Source organism: Aulonocara stuartgranti (genome assembly GCF_965226115.1).
Source record: "Aulonocara stuartgranti genome assembly, chromosome: 9".
Lineage (NCBI taxonomy): Eukaryota > Metazoa > Chordata > Actinopteri > Cichliformes > Cichlidae > Aulonocara > Aulonocara stuartgranti.
This window is the reverse complement of record NC_138960.1, coordinates 28,490,001-28,510,251: the sequence shown is the minus strand read 5'-3', so window position 1 is coordinate 28,510,251 and position 20,251 is coordinate 28,490,001. Positions and strand designations below refer to the sequence as shown.

General features: G+C 40.2%; 2 protein-coding genes across 5 annotated transcripts in view; one reads left to right on the top strand and one right to left on the bottom strand.

The window, feature by feature from the left end:
- The window catches only part of pip4k2aa (phosphatidylinositol-5-phosphate 4-kinase, type II, alpha a), a 29,233-nt gene extending 16,352 nt beyond the window's left edge, over positions 1 to 12,881 (top strand). For 2 of the 3 annotated variants that reach the window (XM_082546285.1, XM_082546283.1), the window contains exons 7-11: positions 4,772 to 4,888; positions 7,652 to 7,765; positions 8,056 to 8,296; positions 8,531 to 8,634; positions 8,734 to 12,881. In XM_082546285.1, the coding sequence (XP_082402411.1) occupies positions 4,772 to 4,888; positions 7,652 to 7,765; positions 8,056 to 8,296; positions 8,531 to 8,634; positions 8,734 to 8,814 (657 nt within the window). In that variant the 3' untranslated portion in view covers positions 8,815 to 12,881. The remainder of the gene's footprint in view (positions 1 to 4,771; positions 4,889 to 7,651; positions 7,766 to 8,055; positions 8,297 to 8,530; positions 8,635 to 8,733) is intronic. The other variant, XM_082546284.1, reaches the window with a different exon arrangement.
- A 1,924-nt stretch (positions 12,882 to 14,805) lies between these two features.
- spag6 (sperm associated antigen 6) overlaps positions 14,806 to 20,251 on the bottom strand; it is a 6,559-nt gene continuing 1,113 nt past the window's right edge. The window contains exons 3-11 of one of the 2 annotated variants that reach the window (XM_082545499.1): positions 19,812 to 19,978; positions 18,611 to 18,794; positions 18,234 to 18,439; positions 16,844 to 17,017; positions 16,604 to 16,756; positions 16,286 to 16,477; positions 15,744 to 15,860; positions 15,502 to 15,647; positions 14,806 to 15,291 (exon numbers count right to left, since the gene is read on the bottom strand). In XM_082545499.1, coding sequence (XP_082401625.1) covers positions 15,228 to 15,291; positions 15,502 to 15,647; positions 15,744 to 15,860; positions 16,286 to 16,477; positions 16,604 to 16,756; positions 16,844 to 17,017; positions 18,234 to 18,439; positions 18,611 to 18,794; positions 19,812 to 19,978 — 1,403 coding nt within the window. In that variant the 3' untranslated portion in view covers positions 14,806 to 15,227. Of the gene's footprint in view, positions 15,292 to 15,501; positions 15,648 to 15,743; positions 15,861 to 16,285; positions 16,478 to 16,603; positions 17,018 to 18,233; positions 18,440 to 18,610; positions 18,795 to 19,811; positions 19,979 to 20,251 lie in introns of both variants that reach the window. The other variant, XM_082545498.1, reaches the window with a different exon arrangement.

Sequence of the window (20,251 nt, the reverse complement as noted above, 5' to 3'; positions counted from 1 at the left end):
GTTGTTTTTTGTGTGTGTGTGTGTGTGTGTGTGTAAACAGTGTATATGAGCAGGACATTTTGTGCGATGGAAGTTTTGCTGTTTGATGTGAGAAACAGCCTATTTTTGAGTTTTTGGCTGCTTGAACAGAGTCACCTGTTGAAAATGAGTTGTCACAGAATTTGCAGAAATCTGACTGATTTTGTCTTTTGTGTTAAATGTGTATTCGCTAACAACAGTTCAAATGGTTACCTTGCCTGATAAGAAGAGTTTTATTTAGCTGTTTTTTTTGTTTTTTTTCCTTAAGGTTGAAGGTTTGATCTAGAACAATGATACTTACAGACATCGTCTTTGATTACTTTGCAGTGCAGTGTATCAGCTTAGCAAGATGGAAAACTCACTGCTCTTTTCATTATCTGCATACACATTTATTTCTGCAAAGTTTAGTCTTTGCCTGTAAAAGGTATTTACATAGGCTGCCCCAGTTTTGAACCACAGCAGCTTGAAGCGAGTTATATGGGGGGGGGGCTTAATTGTGGAACACCATGCAGTGAGACATGGAAGACTTCAGGGAATCCCTGAACTAAATATAGGCCCCTGTACATGGGGGAACAAGCAAAATATTATTATGGTTAAAACAGATGAGTGGAAAAACAAAGCAGCTGAGGATTTAACACACACGTGAGCCTACTATGTGACCTCTTTTCGTCTGCAGCGCAGCTGTGTGAAGCACCATTTGCTGTCTAGCAATAGAGATTAAGAAGCAACAGGATACATTTTGGCAAGCTCGCATGTATTAAGTCAGATGTTATATTTTCTGAGACAAACTGTCACTCTTAACTTAAACTACAACAATTTCAAAGAAGTTGGGCCACTGTTTAAAATGTAAAATAAAAATGAATGCAAATCTCATGAACTCATATTTTATTCATAATAGAACATAGAAAACATAAACGTTTAAACTGAGAAAATGTATTTGTAATTTAATGGCAGCAGCACATCTCAGAAAAGTTTGGGCAGGTTTGGACTTGGGGCAGGAATGTTGTCCCATTCCTGTCTGATATAGGATTCCAGCTGTTCAACAGTCCTGAGTCATCTTTGTCATGTTTTTTGTTTCATTGACCAGATGTCTGCATTACAGGCAGGCCAGTTCAGCACCTGGACTCTTCTATTATGAAGCCATGCCGTTGTAATAGCTGCAGTATGCGTTTTAGCATTTTCTTGCTGAAATGTACAAATATGCCCAAAAAAGATGTGAATGGAAGCACGTGCTGCTCTAAAGCCTAAGTATGCCTTTCAGCATTTATGGTGCCTTTCCAGATGTGCAAGCTGCCAATTCCACAGGCATTAATGCACCCCCATACCATCAGATGCAGGCATTTAAACGGATGCTGACAACAAGCTGGATGGTTCTTCTATTTAATCTAGAGGACGAAGCGTTTTCCAAAAGCAATTTCAAACTTTGATTTGCCTGACCACAGAACAGTCTTCTACTTTACTTCTCTGGGCACTTTGGCCCAGAGAAGACAGTAGTGCTCCTGGATCATGTTCACGTATGGCTTCTTTGCAGGGTAAAGAGCTTTAACCCGTATTTGTGGATGGGACAGCGAACTGTGTTCGCAGACTGTGATTTCTGGAAATGTTCCTGAGCCCATGCAGTGATTTCCATGACAGAATCATGGATGTTTTTAATACTGTGTCATCTGATGGCCTGAAGATAACGGGCATCCAGTATTGATCTTTGTTCCTTCCACACAGAGATTTCTCAGAATCAGTCTCTGAAACTTTTGATGGTAGTCTTTGAAATTTAAAGTTGAAGAACATTATTCTGAAATTGTTTCATACAATTTGTAGATTGAGTTTCTTGCGGATTGTGAACTTCTACCCATCTTTACTTCTGAAAAACTCTGTCGCTCTAAGATGCTCTTTTTACACCCAGTCATGTTACCGACCCAATGCCCGCTAGCCTAATTAGTAGTAAAATTTTCCTCTAGCGGTTTCTTTTTTAGTATCACTTACTTTTCCAGCCTTTCATTGTGCAGTTGCAAAGTTGAGACGTGCTGTTGTCATCAAATTTAAAATGAGCTAATGTTTTTCATGAAGTAATAAAAGTTCTCATTTTTGACAGTTTTTGATATGCTTTCCATAGTTTGTTGTCAATAACGTGGCTTCATGGGATTTGCAAATCATTGCTGCTTGTTGGTTTTCTTTGTTTTTTATTTTTTAGATTTTATTCTTTGGACTTCTTTGGAACTGGGGTAATACTACACGTTGTTGCCTGTAGGTTGTATTGATTTCTTTGCTTAGTTTAACTTTTAGCTAATAAGCAATACATAACGAAATAACAAGTAACAATACGTGAAGCTTCTTTACTCTAATACTTATCTTATAGTTAAACTGCAGAGTGCAAAATACAGCATCTGATCACACATACATTTACACCAGACTTGGAACAGATCTCACAGAGTTAACTAAGGTTCAGCCTTTAGAGATCAAGATCTGGCCGCACACACACGACCCCACACAGAGGAATACAGACATGCTTAAGTTACGTTTGCTCTCACACACTCAGTGGGTCAGTAAGGCTACGTTCACACTGCAGGCGAAAGCGCACCAAATCCGATTTTTTTTTGACCCTATGCGACCCATATCCGATCATGGTATGACAGTGTGAACGTCGCAAATCCGATATTTTCAAATCCGATCTGGGTCACTTTCGTATGTGGTGCTGAATCCGATACATATCCGATGTTTTAGAAAGCGACTGCTGTTTGAACGGTCATGTCGCATTTTACGTCACCGACACAAGACAGACGCCAATTATACGCGCCAGAGAAGCGCCCGAGAAGACATCGCGAACGCTTCCTGGCCATCCGGTGTAGATGTCAGTGAAACTGTTGGGAAGACAACGTTGGAGAAACGTGAACATTTTATTTGTACTGTATAATCTGCAGATTCTGACAGAAATCTGCAACTATCCTTTGAAGCACCGCTCCTCTCTAAAACAGCAATAAGGATCATTATTAGGTTATTTACATTATTATGTAAATAACAAAATAACTTAAAGCAAAAATTGGGAAACGTAAAGTCCGAAGACTTTATATTAACGGCCATCTGTCAAACAATACTGTTTGCTCTGGGTCTAAACAGAGTGCGTTGTGTGTGACGCCTTCTTTTGCGCATGTGGGCCGCTTTGAGCGTTCACACAAGAGCGCGTTTGCTGTCGCATTTTATTTGTAGTGTGAACAAGCAGACAAAAAAATCGGATTTGATCAAAAAATCGGAATTGAGCATTAAGACCTGCAGTGTGAACGTAGCCTAAGATGTCTAAGAAGTAAAATGGTGTCAAATAAGAATAAAAAAGGGAAACAGTCCATTTTGCTCAGTCTGTATTCTTAAAAAAAAAATTTTTTTTAAAGAAACGCACACAAACAACAAGCACGGCAGAGTCCTCTCCTGACTGCATGGCCCTCTCCCTTTCATGCATGCATCTGCATGGTATATATAATGTTTTTCTGCATCCTTTACAAAGTTACATGATTTCAAACACATTCCGATGTGTATGAACACCGGTCTCATTCTTTTGCACATTGTGGGCATTTTCTGTTCTACTCATGTATGACATGTATATTTTTTTTCTTTCATTTTTTTTTTTTTTTTTTTCATGAAATAAATTCTGTGGTTCTTGTAGCTGCTGTCTCAGGGGTTTGGTTGTCAAGCAGCAGCAGCAGCTGGCTTTTCTGACACATTTTATATACAGCATTTACCAGAAAAACAGTCAGGTGGTTGACACCTTCATTTATTTTATTCTCAAACTAAGTAGAGCTCAAATGAGGTTATACTGGTCTTATATGGGCCTATTAAATCATGTTATTTATATTATTTGTGGTTAACCAGGTATTTAGGACACTAGCAGTGACAGCGTTTTATTTTATTTATTTTCTTTGGTGATCTGTGAAATTTAGAGGTTGTGTTTGTTTGTCATAAATAGTCGCTGGTCATTGGTTTGTGAAATAGAACTAATATCACCACTAGGTCTCTGTTCAATGGCTCGAAACTGCATTTATTTTCTTTTTAAATAAAAAAATAATGTCCTCTCTCTCTCCTTCACAGTAGAAACAGCTGGTATCCGGTGGGGCCACATGGCTTTCATGTGGCCATATGAATGAGTCTGAACTCCTTGATATTTTATCTTTCTTCCTTTGTCCGGTAATTTTAATCCTCTAGAAAAAGTTCCACGCCTGATAAGTTGTTTGGTAGGTTCATAGGATGCAAGTAAGTTTACAGTTGTTTCCTCGCTCTGCTAAGTCCCAGATCCTTGCTCCATAGAGTAGCTTTGCCAGGCTGCTTTCTTTCTCTATCAGGTGTTTAAGCCGGGAAATGAACAAACACTAATGTAGGCGGTGCAGAGTAATGCTTCTATGTAATATCGATCTTAAATTTTGATGTTTAAGCTTTAGAGGGAGTCTAAAAAATTTATTTTAGGTCGATGTAACCACAAAATAGTGTCATCTTTTTACATCTTCGTTGGATGACTGTGTTGGAGACTGATATGCACTTCTTGGCACGTCCATTGTAAAGACATCAGATTTACAAACGTCTAGACGGGTCATGCAGATCTTTCGCGCTGATGCCCTTTCCAACCCTCTACCAATCTGAAAACAAAACTATTGTATTCTGTTACATTTTAAACACTTTGCCTTTACTTCCAACTTCCTTCCTCCCTTCCTCTCTCCTTTCTTCTTTCCTCTCCTCCACCCCTACCGCCCCTCCCTCGCTCCCCCTTTTCTAGCAGCCACCCCCATCAGAGGATGCCCCCCCACGGCCCAAATCTGGTAATGTTCAGCAAAGGCTGCAAACACTGCGGATTGCAACGCGCTTTTACTGCGCCATGAAACACGTAAGAGATGTAAGAGAACCAGGGCTCATATACCAGGCATGATCTATTAAATCTATCTTATTTTATTTATTTATTTTTGTTCTTTTTGTATGGCCGAATATTTCCGTTTGTTCTCCAGGCTGATCCACTGTTATTTAAATGCCATATTTTTGGCAAACATTTCATCCATTTACAGTCACATTTTGGTCAACTTGTCAGTAAGATTGAGTTCGCCGAGTGATTCATTGTTGTTCCCATCATTCACTCACTGGCACCTTTATTTATTTGAAACACTGGAGAGCAAGAAGCAGTAAAGTGGGACGATTTGTTTTTATACTTCACATTTTGATCTTTCTTCTAAGCCACTAAAGTACTGAAGAAAATGAAAATGTCTGTGTGATAAGGAGAACCTTAGACCTGAAATACTGAAGCGAAACATCCTTTTCTGTGCTTGTCTAGTACATAATTTGTTTTGGGGACCATGTTCCATTGTTTTGTAGAAATACTCCAGTATATTGAAGCCCTGCTAGTTTTAGGTGTTCTGCTTTTGGCAGCAATATGGCCATTGGGTCTTTAAAAAGGGTTTTGTAGAGCAACTAGTAATCATACAATCATGGAAACCCACATAAAACCAATGAGTGTGTACATAAATGATGTACACACTCATAAAGACACGTTCTGTCCTCAAACATAAGTGTTAAATGAAGTAAGTAGCTAATTTTGTGTTTACGTCTGAGTGGTTATAATACAGCTGCTGATTTGCTAGTAACTGATACCAAAGTGCTGGATAACAAAAGTGAAATTAGGAAGTCTTCATAGTGTGCAGATTACATGTCACTGATGTAAAAGGTGCACTGTAACTGTAACAGTGTATAAAGGTATAAAAATCAGGAGACAGCAAAACTGCAAGATCCATTTCAAGCCAGCTGACAGGAGAAAAAAGAAACAACATTCGTTTTCAAGGCAGTGGAAAAGTTCACCTGTCATGCAGTTTTGTAAGGCTCATCAACAACCTTTCCTTTTTTTTTCTCCCCTCTCTCAAATAAATCTTTCTCGCTCCCTCAGCGAAGCGCACCAGTCAAGTGTCAGACCCAAATTATTTTAGTCAGTGTAGCTGAGAAAATCAATGAGAGTGCAACTGAAAGCATTATTTTTTTGTGACTTGGAGGAGCAAGAAGAAGGAAGGCTTGGGCATGGAAATATTACAGTTGAAATGAGCCCACAGAAAGATGGATGAATTGCCAGATTTGGGATGTCTGATCTGGTGACAGGCATCTAAAATGTTTTTGGGTTATTTTTGCTCTTTGCAGTCAGCCTCGTTTATTTTTATGTCGTATCTATATTCAGTCAAGAAAGTTGTACATTTCATTTATTTATTTATTTTTCATTTGGAGGTCTATGTCTGTATATATATGTGCTCAATTGTCCAATGATGTGAGAAATATTCCTGTAAAGGCGTCTTCTGTATGTATTTGTATGTGTGTGTGTTCTGTCTGAGTTTGTTCTAGTGCCACAAGGTGTTGTGTGTTGCTGCTCCTCTCCTGCTGCCATAGAAACATTGTAGTAGCTAAACTGCTGCTGCTGCCCTCTTACCTCATTTCCTGCTCTCCTTTTCCTCAGTGACTCAGAACTAGGCCCCTCCCTACCCACGTATCACCTATTCCACCTACAGGCTGCTGGTGGTTTTGCAGCAGCATGGTTGAGGAGAAAATTGATCCCTGTAGACTGACATTTAAATAGGAAATTACTTCCTTCTGCTTCTAGGCTGAATAATAGCAATTAGTCTCAAAGATAACGTGGCTTTATAGAATTATTAAAATCAAACAAACATCTTTTTACCTGCAAACCAATATTTGGAATCTGAAAAGCATCCTAGTAGAGCAAGAGTACTTCTGCGAAACTAAGAGAGCGGATGCTTTTCGGAGTCTACTCTCGTGCCATAAAAGGACCTTTAGTGGCTTTGAGTTGGATGTTCTTTTTTTCATGACACAAAGTATACAGATCTACCAAATGCATTTAAAATGCTGTACAAATTTCTGTACAATGTGCCAGAAAAATGATGATAATACAGACAGTAAATACATTTAAGTGTAAGTGATACGGGAAGTTGTAAACTTAGAGCATCAGGTGGATCTGTACCCTGCTGTGTGCATGTTGCATGCATTGTATTAAACAGTCAAAACATTTAGCTCGAAAAGAGGAAAGCCTTGGTTTGGACAGACAGCTTGTACCCTGTAGCCAACTCGTATTATGTTACCAGTAGTACTTGTTGTGTTTGGCTGAAGCAGACAGGCTTATCGAACAAACCACAGGCTCAGCGCCTCATATATGTGAATGGGGGATTTCAACATGCAGGATTGTTAGGCCGATGCAATTACATGCACTCTCAGTATGAGTCATTTCTAAGATTAGAGTTAATCTTTGTAATCGTGCTTTTTGAAATACCCCCTAATGCTTAAAGTTGAGCAAGACTGTGCTATCTTTAAGTCCTGTGTAATGACACATATAATGTCTTGTGAGTATTCTATGGAAAAAAAAACAATGAAGAATACAGATGCTGGTGTTACAGCTTTTATTTAATATTGTATTCAGGTATGTTCAAGTATAGAATCTGTGTATGATTGGGTGGAGTGATATTTATTGACACTTCCTCATCTACACTTGATTTAAGCACTAAAATTCTGTCTGCACATTTTTGCCCAGGTCTGCTGTATACAGTACCATGCCTTTTGGGTTTGTGTTGTAGTTTTGGCTGTTTCTATCTGGTCACTAATCTCCAATACTAATGGGCAGGCTAAAGAGCTGCCCACGTACAAGGACAATGACTTCATCAACGATGGGCAGAAGATCTACATTAACGAAGAGAACAAGAAAATGTTCCTGGAGAAGCTTAGGAAAGATGTGGAGGTATGTGTTCGACATGAATTTTTTTTTTTTCCCTGTCAAATTGTGATTCGGCTTTTGCGCTGTCTGTTGGTCCCATCAGTGGCTTTCCATGCATTAAGTGCTGTATGTAGCCAGATGTGAGGTAGCAAGTCATGCTGTAAAAGATCTCACTTGATGTCACCATTCATTCATCACTAGTTCATTTTATATTTTGCTACAAAGTTTTAACTCAACCTCTATTTTTTTCCTCTCATCTATTCCTCCATCACCACACATTATTTTACCATCCTGCCTCCATGCACCGTCCTCAGTTCCTGGCCCAACTGAAGCTCATGGACTACAGTCTGCTGGTAGGGATCCACGATGTTGAGCGAGCTGAGCAAGAGGAAGTGGAAAGCGAGGAGAACGAGGCCGAGGAGGAGGGTGAGAGTGACGGAGGAGGCATTGGGACCCCCCCTGACAGTCCCAGCAACACCCTGGATAGTACCAAGCCACTATCACCTGGAGAGTTCGACCCCACCATCGACGTCTATGCCATTAAAAGCAATGAAAGTGAGTGAGAAATGCAATCCTTGCATTGTGATGGCTGTATGTAATGGGAAAAACAAAAGAACTAAGAGCTCCCCCTACTGGTAGCTTTGGTTTTCACTGCATTTATCACATCTGGTATTCAGTCTCTCAAGAAGATTATTTGTGAGAAATTGTACATACATTAAACAGCATCTGCTTTTTCCCCTCTACAGTTGTATGGTTTCTTATTTAGGGTGCATTTGCTTTAAACTCCAGGTGCTCCCAGGAAGGAGGTTTATTTCATGGCTATCATAGACATCCTGCAGCATTATGATGCCAAGAAGAAAGCTGCGCACGCCGCCAAGACTGTCAAACACGGGGTACGTAGCTGCATAGAGACCCATTATTTCAGTGGCTCAGTTGACAAACAACAAGGTTAAACTTGCCCAGTGATGATGGATATGTGTGTGTCTCTGCAGGCCGGAGCAGAAATCTCCACGGTGAACCCAGAGCAGTACTCGAAGAGGTTTTACGATTTCATCACCACTATCCTGTCATAGCCTCCATGAGTGACGGGGGCAAAGAGGCACATGGGAAAGGGGAGGGAAAGTGGGGAGTTGGGGTGGACTAGAGAAAGTGATGTAGAGGGAAAGCATCCAGAGTAAGAATTAATAAGGTGCTGTGATGGCTTTGTGTCACTCTCCCTTATCCATTCTCCTCACCTCTGTTTGTTTCCCTCTTTCTCTGTCTCTCTTTTCTGTGGGGTGCCACCTGCTGCAGCTAAAAAGGAAAAAAACATTGTTCGTTTACATTCATCCTCTCCTCTGTTGAATTCTGTTGTTGTTACTTTGGATGATAAAGGCGTTAAAAGGAAGAGACCCAGTCATTACATTCTTTTTCTGTTTTGTTTTGTTTTTTTGTTTACGGTCGTTTATTTGTGAATATGGCTTTTTTTTTCTTTATTGCCTCTAACACATCATCCAGCTCCCTGCATTTTTTTTTTTATTTCAATGTCTGTATTTGGTTTTCCCATATGATGTTGAGGGGGAAGGTTGGTGGAAGGGTCTGATGTGGTTAGTGTGAGAACAAGTGGAGGTCGCTCTCAGAGGCGCGAGCGGGGATATAAAGAGGAAGTTTACGTTGAGCCTCGTCTAATGCAATTGCTTCGTATAAGGAAGTAGGAAGCAGTCTTCCAGCAGGCCAACTGCCAGACCCACACCCGAATGCTGAACATGTACTCGGCCATATAAATTTTCCCATTTAAATTCCTCCTCCAGCACTCGCCCTTTTGACGCCGCCCCCCCCTTTCCCCTCTCATTCCTGTGGTTTTGTTGAATTGAGCTTCTGGGTTAACCTCTGGCCACAGACTACTTAACTTCATGTAAATTAACGCTTGCTTTTAGCTCCAGCACTAGCTGCACCTCTGTGTCTGCACTTTGCTATCTTTCTGATTAAGAACTATTAATGGAGGAACATCGATTGTAAGATAAGAAGAGGAGCTTCTGTTTGCTGTCCACTTTTCAGTATGTTCGATATAGTTAGCAAGTCACGCTTTCTGTTCCATGGCAGCAGAGAATTGCCCAGAAGCCACATGTGGCTGTTGCTTCTCAAGAGCGAATCAACTCCGTGTTATGGTGTCTTTGTACAGGGTGTCAGATTGAAACATGAACAGCCCTCAACTTTCTGTTGCCATCAGCACCTTATGAGTCAAATCATAAAACGTTGCACTTTTATTTGTTGTAAGAGGTTGTCAGTCTGTTACACGCGCAGCAACAACAACAAAAAAACAAACAAAAAGGAACTCGACTTGTTTAGATTTTAATCTTAGAAGCTTGGATTCAAATCCCATCTCCTCCATTTGTCACCTGTGGGCTCTTCTTACAGGGATTGGTTGGGAAACAATTCAATGCAATATTAGGTAAAGTGGGCGAGTTCTGTTAATCCAGCCTTTCTGACCCTATAAGAAGAGCCCACAGGTGCTGCATTGGTGGGATTTTTGATACCAGGCGGTAGTTGTGGTAGTGTGATTGTGTTCAGGGCAAACACAAGACAGTTTACCTCCAGCATCGTACCAGCACACACCCAGTGGCGGCAGATGGAGTGTGTGTGTCAGTGTTCAAAGGTCGTAAAGGGGGAGATGAAAGGGGAGGAGGGAATAGTAGATGTAAAGATACGTGTTGTTAAGTCATTAACACCAACAGCATCGTTCTCTAACCTCAGCTGTGAGTCTGTTATTCATCGTTGTCATTATGTCATTATTGTTGACTTTTTTGTTTGTTTGTTTTTTAAGGTGGATTTCGTGTATTTGAATTTGGTGGATTTATGAATTGACGTGCTAATATTTGTTTCGTTTCTGAGTTTGTGTTTTTTTTCTTTGTATATTTTGCACAAGAGGAAAGGAACCAAATGTTACGAATACCCAATTAGCTGAAACGATCTTAACAAGGGAAATGCAATATTTACATGTATGTAAGTGAGAAAAGCTGTTTTTGCGCGTGACGTCGTCTATCACTTCTGGATAACCAACTAAAACAAGTAAACTCGTCCTTCTTGGCTGTTATAACCCATGCAAAAACGCTTCCATCACAACATGTTTGTTTAGATATCATAGATTATATTCACAGTTATTTTTTTACATTGGATTTTAGTCCTGAAAAATGGTTGCATTTAAAAGGAAAATTAAAAAAAAAAAAGAGAGAGAGAGAGTCACCCTTCAGATTGAATGATAGTGCTGTGGTAAATGAAGAATGATACTGCTTGAATTTAATACAATTTATAGATGTTAGGGGGGAAAACAGTTAACTCAAATATGCATGTCACGGGACTTCGTTTCCTTTCCCCTTCCTTGTCTGTGTTGTTGGCTGTTCTATTCTCTTTGTGTGTGCTCCCCCTCCCTCCACTTTTACCACATTCGTGAGATGTCCAGCATAAAAAAAGCCCCTGCCATGCTTTAAATAACTGTTGTTTTTTTCATTGTATACACTGTGCAAGATGTGTGCCTTTATTCCAAATTATTTAATTTTATATTTTGTAATTTTTTTTAAACAACAGTAAAATGTTATTTTAATATTAGGGTGTTTACTTTGACGTTTTGTTTTCGACTTTTATTTCCGACCTTTCACAACATCTGCATTTAGATTTGTAACCTTTCAATAATTCAGTTAAATAAAACCAATAATTGTTTTTTAACCTACGTTTAAAAAGGAAAAAAAAGTAAGGAGGAAAAAAAAGCAAGCACCTGTGTAATGTTTGAACACAGTGGGTTGGTTTTGGTTGTGTAAATTTACATTCCCAGGCATCCTTTTCCTTCTCCTCAAACTGGAGATGCTGTTTGTGTCTGTTGTTGGTTCATGCTGGTCCTGCCTTTATAATTTAAAAAATAAAATTAAAATAGGAGGTAATATAGTGTGCGTGTGTGGAAGTGCATTGTGGAGTGTGTTTTTTTGTGACTTTTTTTTGTATATTTACCCACCAGTCACATGTGCATTTCCAGATGTGATTTTTTTTTTTTTGAAGTGTTTTTCCCAGATTCCACTTCAGTGTATTCATTAGTGAAACCAGCTTCTGTTCTTTCCGTGTAACTCAGATCACCTGCTTGTTGTCAAGGAGGTTATCAGCTGATAGTTCATCCTGTGTCAGTGATTAGTGAATATTCTTTTTGTGTTGTTTCACTGTAAATGGGCTGTTTTGTTTCTGTTGTCGCGTAGCTCCTACTGTACATAGGACGTGTCGAAAAAGAACATGTGGAAACGAGGGAGCTGATTGGGCCCCAGAGATCTCCTTGTGTAAGCTTTGGAAAGGAAACGGTGAACTTCACCAGATGCAAAAATTAAAAACAGTAACACCCATGCCCTGCAACTGTACCGTGAAATGAATAGTCCCTGCTTTTTGTGACTTCTTTTGTGAATGAATGAACTTCTCCCAGTATCCGCCACCCACCCGTCGACCTGCTGCTACCGTTAACTTGCCAAAAGCATCTTCCAGCAAGCAGAACTACCCCACATGAGCTTGAAGAACATTGTGTGTTGTATAATGTGTTTGTCTGTTTGTTTCAACTTTTTTTTTGTTGTTGTTCTTGTTTTCCTTTTGTGGTAGATGGAGTGAGGTGTGCAGCACTCATATGTGAACATGTCCAAAGTTATGGGATACAACCCAGCGTTCATGAGGGTTTATCAAGTTTTAAGGGAATTAAAAATGCAAAACCAGGAAAAAAAGAGGTGGGATACCAGTTTTTGTTTTTTGAGCTTTGTGGACAAACGCAAACTTTTAAAAGTCCTCGGAAACAGTCACGTCCATTCGTTTAGTATGCAGATGTCAAGTCAAACAGCAGCCCACCCCTGCAGGGTGTGTTTTGGTTTCACGACGGCAGCGAATCCTTTCAGACATGAGAATTGGTTCAAGCGTTGCTGTGTGTGTATGTGTGAGAGTGCGTGTTTGTTTTATTGCTGTCTGACATTGGTCAGCGAGAGTCCTCTTTCAGTGGCAGAGAGGTCAAAACTGATGTATGTTTATTGTTATTCACATTTAATGATGACAATGGTGATGATGATAATAATAATAATAATAATAATAATACACTCCATTCCATAAGCGCACTCAAACATATTAAAGCACTGGTCCTGCTTAACTCAAAGTCTGCTGTGAATTGTTTATTTTCTGTGTCTCTCTTTTTAAACTCTTCAGGATTGTCTGGATAAGATGGCACAAGATATGCCACAAAATGTAATACTCACTGTGCAGAGGACAAAAAAACCCATTCAAGCTACTGTATGAGAAATGTTCCCAATAATTAATATTAGTTAACAACACTTAAAATATCTGTTTGTTTGAGGGGGGGGTGTATTCATTTTTTCAATATGATTAATTTAGTTATTTCTAAAATGGAAATTCCATTTAGAATAAATAAAGTGGCATAACATTTTTTAATAGCTTTTATTTATTTATTTTATAACTTGAAGTAGAATTTAAGGGATCTCACCAAATTCTGCACACACACGCAAAAACATCAACGCAAACATCTGAAAGTTGCGCAGCTGTTTCAACATGTCTGCTTTTTCCACTTAACTGCTTAAATATTTGGCACTGCTAATTCAACAGGGAGCTGAGCCTTATTAAAAGTATTAGGCTGTGACATTTTAACAGTGACTAAATATATTAAAATCGTGACATTTGGCTAATTATTGCGCTGATTTTGCAATAAAAGTTTTGTTTCCTCGTAAACCAGAGCGCACTTCAAAGTTAGTTTTCCACTGAAATATAAAAAAAAAAAAACAAAAGGAAAAAAAAGTGTTAAAGATGAATGCGCGTACACAGTCTACAGGTGTGTTTCAGTTTTGAGCAGAGGCTCGCGGCCGTGTGAACAAACGCTTCTCCCGTACCGGGTCGTTTTCATCAGCTTATTATTTTTATACTTAATTTAAAAAAAAAAGAAAAGAAAAGCTCGTCACCATCAGCTCGATCGTAAGCTCGGTATACTATCATTAAGTTTGGAAACCCTGGTGAACATGTCGCCTCTCTTTAAAACAGCCTATATTAATACGGATATATATATATATATATATATATATATATATATATATATATATATATATACATACATACATACATACATACATACATACATACATACATACATACATACATACATACACACACACACTAATGAACCATCAGCGTCATGTACTCGTATTACAAGTCTTTGGATCAGTATAACTATATCCAACTTTTTAGTTGTTGTTTTTTATTATTATTATTATTATTATTATTGTACGTGTTAGTTTCGTACAGTAGTTTAAGGGGAACGAACGCACAAAATTAAAACACTTTGCCTCTGGTCGTCCTGTGGCTTTGGATGAAGGTTTCACACTTTTCAGTACGAGAGTCCAATGAGGAAGAAACACGGCAGCTTATGTTTTCAAACATTTCTCCAATTCGTGCTTCATGCTTCTTTAACCTGTAACCTCTACAGCATGTTTATTATTCACACGGAGCTGCAAGTGGTTCAAAACCCAAATAAATAAATACAAATTTAAAAACAAGAAATATAAAACGATCAGTGCACTAAGAGAACAGCGTTTGGTCTACAATCATTCTGTACAATTCACGTGACGCTACAGGCGATCAAATGCGTCCTGTCGCGAGCACACGTCTTTATTTTTATAATAAGAGAGTGTGTCGGCAGCTGCTGCCGTGATGCGTCCAGACCCGTGCAGCGGTAAGAGGCCGGGGCACCGTCCCTTCAGTGCGGGAAACCCAGCACACAATAAACAAAGAGCGACTCGCCATGTGCGCCGCAGCTGCTGCACGCACACGCGCGCAGCTGAAGTGCAGCGATATTCACAACCGCCAGGGGGCAGACTGAGCCCTGCAGAGCTCAGCAGCGGATGAGCACACGCCAGGTGAATTCATTGTCATGTTTTTTTCTTTTCTTTTAATGCATTTATTTATTTTGTTGCTTTTCTACATTATGTGACGTAATAACAAGCACCGATGGACACGAGCTTTTATATAAGAGCCATCTGTTTCCCGCCATGAGCCAAGTAAAGAAATAACGCTGTAACATGTCTCTATCCAAGAGTATGACTTTGATGTCTCTGTCTCAGGAGCTGAGGAGCTTAGACGGGGGCTGAGTCAGATCCACGTGTCAGCGAGCACACAGCCTAATTAAATCTCTACTACTTGCTGCTGTGTCACTGAACCTGACCTTTGACCTCTCTGTGCAGAACAGAAACACTTCCAACTGCATGAAATGTCACGCTGGCTGCGGATGCACCGTTAGACTGCAGAAGCAGGTGTAGCATCTAAAGAGAACATTCTAGCCTGGATGCTGTCTTTTTATTGGATATTCGGCCTTTTAATTTAACAGTTGGCATGAAAACTTTTGGGGAAAAACAAAAGGAAAAGAAAAACATTTGCAAAGGCACAGTATATCTTCACATGAATATGGACACCGGATGTGTGCTGTGAGCCAAGGTCAGGCCGGCTGGTAGTCATCTAATCGCTCAAGCAAGGCCTCCGAGTAGCCGGGAGAGTAGTACCTGAAACACAGATGACACATACTGTAAATGCCACTGAAGAATCTCCATAATATAACCTCCATTTTTGTTCATTTTCAAGCTTTTCATTTAGTCACATTTTTTCTAAAAACATGATATATGGTCAGATGATCTGCTGTGGATAACAAGGTTCGGAAATCAAAAAGTATACTCCAGCATGCACGAGCGTGTCTGCTGGGAGGAACACAGTACCTCACTATCTCCTCAGGGAAACAGCCGTTGATGGCATTGATGTATTCCTGGAGGGGAGACCCGGGCTCAGCCTCGATCTCTTGGACTTTCTTCAGTCCACCACTGGTCACAAAGAGGCGCCGTGCTTTGCTGTCGTGAGGCAGCACCTTTGAGAAAAGGACTGGCATGAAAAACAGTCTTGAACTAAATGACACCAAATAAAAAAAGACTTGATCAGATTATGGTCCTGCTTGTAGAGTTACCTTGCTGAACTGACAGACCACATGTTTAAGGATGTTGCTTGGAGCTTCATAGAGGAGGGGCTCCAGACTTGGCAGGTAAGTACACTTCTGCAGAACACTCTTCAGAGCTTTTTTACTCTAAAAGTGCACAAGAAAAGAAAGTCCTTCACATTTGATCCCACTCAGAGACATTATAGGAGAGAGACACTAGACTCAACGAGTCCTTAAAAACAGCAAAGACTGGGACAGAAGTGTAACTTCCAAGTGGAACAGCTTGGTGCTGATGTCCAAAACCAATCAAATAAATAGTTATTTTTAATAACTTCCCAGCTAACCTTTGATTTTAGATACTTTGCATGGCTGAAAAAAGGCTCCTCAATTCTAATCCTAGTGCAGCTGAGAGTGTACCGAAGGTGTACTTCTGTCGCTGATAACAGGGCCTTTGACTGTAATTAGTTTGTTTAAAAGTCATGTAAACATAAAAAATCATAAGCAAACACTTTTGTGACTTTGTGCTGTGAGAAAAAAGGCTGATTCTCTGGATGCTCAGAGGAAACCCTTACTTTGGTCTGCAGGTCCTCAGAGCTGCTGGCGTTCATGTAAAGCTCCAGTATTTTGGGCAGCAGGTTAGCTATGGTCACTGCCTTGGCGTGCTCAGGGGTGTGATGCCCTATCTGGCCCACTGACCAGACTGTGGCCGCCTTGATGTGATCTTCAGACTCCTCCGACAGACATAGGGCCAGCTGGGGCACCCCCTGCAGGACAGGAGGGCACACAGCACAACAGGGCCGCCTCAGTTAACATGACCTACATAGCAAGCATGAAGAAACATCACTGGCTTCAGTGGCTGGATTAGCTGTCACATAAAGAGTTATTACCACCTTAGAGACAATGACAGCCATGGCAAGGCTTTCACTGTGAGCTGCCACATATCCCAGCATCATAATGCCAGGCAAACGCACGTTTCCATGGCAATTGCCCAGGTAGTCAATCACTGCTTCCAAGCCCCCACAGTTCACAATCACCTGGGCCAGCTGGGAAAACAAAACACGCATGCAGGCACTTGACTGTGCGTCTCTTTTGTGTGCGTTTGTGCCTGCAAATGTGAGTGCGCACCGTACCTCTGGAGTGTGTTTCACCACCTCCCTCATTAGGGTGACGACATTTTTCTTGACGTACTCATCTGGATCTCTGAGACAGGACATGGCTGCGGGGAAGATCTCAGCTTCTATCACCATCTCTGCCAGGCTCACGGAGTGCTTGCTGATCTGAGTGAGGGCAGCGAACACCTGCCTCTAGATGGAGACAAAAAAGATGCCTGAATATTTTCAGAGATCATTTACAGTGTTGAAATGGAGATTGAGTCAATACTGCATGTTCTCCATTTAAATTTACAGCATCTTTTTCTTCTGGTAATTTTGTTTTATTAACAAGAAATTAGAACATAATGTGTAACTCCGTCTGAAAGTGAAAACCAATCCAAATTCTAAGCATGTTAATTTTTTTTAACAGTGATTGGTTTCAGAAAGTGTCCTTATAAAAAAATGATTTTCATATTTTACACAAGACTTTTTTTCAATATTTAAGCCTCGCAGATTTTAAAACGCTGATCATTTATAAGCTTTAACTGAATTTTGTACAATCAGAATTTGTGCTCAACAGGTCTGCACTGAATAAAGTTTCCTGTTAAGTATTCATGGTGAAAGATATTTTCATGCCAACATTTCAAAATAAAATTCTGCAGGAATATTTTAGTAAGTCAGAAATAATAAATTATCTCAGGACAGGATAAGACTTTTTGAAATGTGAATCAATGGAGTTGCTAAGTAGCACAAAAAAACAGAACAACTCCTTGCGTGTTTTTGTACAAATAAAAAAATTCTTATAGTACACACTAACATACATACTTTTTTTCAATAATACTACCCACACCCCTAATAATAATTGTTTATCATTTACACCAAAATATTCCAAAAATATAACATAAAAAAGATTAACGTAAAGTAGAATATGGAAATCCTTACTTTTATACTCCAAAAGTATTCAGTGATCCAAAATATTTAGAATATAATTTGTTCTCTTTAAAACTGCCACTTGTTAGGTCCTCATTCTACTCTTCCTACATTTTAAAGATAATTAGGGACGGATAAGTATTTTAAGTACACCTTAAATTTAGATAAATTGTGTAGTAAGTGTTGGAAAATCACAGTACACATTGCTAATGTACCCATGTCTAGATGACATATTTTAGCATAAAAATCATTAATATTCTGAGGCTTTTACACTTTATGTTTTGACTACTTTTTTATTTATTGTGCTTCTTTTAAACATTTAACAAAAAAAAACCCCAAATAAGTTCTTTAAAAAGATTATAAATTACTGTGTAAAAATAATAAATTAATGTATTTAAATAAGGCTGGCGTTTCTTTGATTCGCATTTTGACACATGTTAACCTGAGCTAAAGCATTGGCTATTCTGACGAGACATCGAAACAGTCATTAGGGCCTCACCTTGAGCTTGGTGTCTGGGCTGAGGATCATCTGTGCCAGGTGTGCGATGGCTCCAGTGTCCACCACAGTCTGTGCCAGCTCTGGCGTGTGTTTGGAGATGTCACTGAGAGTGGAGGCTGCGATGCGTTTGAGGGCCATCTCTGGCTCCAGAAGACTCAAGACCAGCAGGGGAACGGCACCCGCGTCCACCACTGACTGAGACAAGGCTGCATGGGAGAGGAGGAAAAGGCGGTGAACACATACACACGCAAAAAACTGTGAAACAAAGAATGATGTTAGAAAAATGTAGTAAATCATAAAGTGTTGCATGCTCGAACTATGAAATCACTCCATGAAGTCATTCTCTATCAGCTTCTTGATGAGTGTACCCTCCTAACCCGCATTGTGTCGTGCAATGTTGCCCAAAGCCCAGGCAGCAGCCTCCTTCACCCCGGGGTCAAACTCCTCCAGGCACAGAACCAGAGCGTCCACCCCCCTGCAGGCCACCACAGCCTGCGACAGCTCTGGGGAGTGTTTGGCTACTGCACGCAGAACAAATGCTGCTGCCTTCTTATAGAACCTCTGCACACAAACATACACAGACACCTGCATCAGTTTTTAAAATGAACTGCACCCTTCAATTAAACTGTCATCTTACGTAAATCATATTAAATATTTTACATTTTTGCTGTTTGGGTTTCTCTAAAAATGTCCAGAAATATGGTTTCTGTGCTCTGAAGCTTTCCTACAAAGTATGTAAATAAAATAATATATACAGCCACACAGTGCAGTGAGGGGATGTGTTAATTCTGTTGGGCTTCCTGATTAGTATTTTGCTGTCGGGTGGGGTTTCGGTCCACTTGCTCCCCTACAGGAAAAGAAATCACTGCAAATCAATACAAAAAATTTCTAAAATGATCTCTTTTTACCCCATGATGAAACATTGCAATTCCCTTCCCATGATTCCCGTGCTGTGGCTTACAAAATCACTAGATCCTGGGAGATTTTGGAAAAGGCGTGTTTTTCTTTCTGCTCCGTGAGCTACCACAGAAATCTCACTCTGATATTTATTTTTGAGCTTTTAAGGAGGCCCCAGGTTGGTCTCTGTAAACAGATGGTATGTTGGGGGTTGTCACCCCACTTTTAAAATCTGCAAAGCACTGTGATCTTATTTTCTACTTGTTTTAGAGGAGGGCTTTTTGTGTGTTTGGTTTTACTTTTGTCTTATTTGACAAATACAATAACAACAAATTTTAATATTAAGAAAACAAGAAAAAAAACTGCATTTTGAGCCTCTGAGTGGGCTGACAGCAAAAAGAAAGAGGAAACAAAGGTCTGCTTGCTCTTAGGTTTTGAAGTAGCCCCCAGGCGGGCAAGTTACCCCAACACACATTCTCACATTCAAATGGCTGACCCTGAGGTCCTAAAGGGTGACAGCCACTGACTGCCTCTTTCCTCTCTCTCTCTCTCTCTCTCTCTTTCACACACACACACACACACACACACACACACACACACACACACACACACACACACAAACAGATCAAAACTGGAAAATCAAACTGAAGTAGAAAATTGTCAGGAAGATTGGATGCTCACATTCTGCAAGGCCAGGGAATGGGCCAGCTGTGGCAAGATGTCTTCCTTCACCACAGCCTCTGCGAGGTCCTCACTGTTGTCTGCCAGGCGGCCCAGAGCCAAAGCTGCCGTATGCTGGATACTGGGGACAACATCAAGCATCAAGGGGCGCAGCAGGGACATCACACCTGCAGGAAAACAGAGGTGAGGAGAGGAGGGGGCAGGAGCACAGCTGGGCTGGGCTCTTGTTTGTTTATCGCCCACTTTGTCCCAGAAAGAGGAAACCAGCAGATGTTGCGCTTAAACCACAGAAGCACGTTTAAGCTTGATATTTTATTTAATATTACGTTCTAGTATCAGCTGATGTTTGCTGGAGCCACAGCCGTAAAGGTGCTGGTCATGATGAAACCAGGAGATGTCCTGACTGAATCATCAGAGCTGAACAGGTGATGAAGAAACAC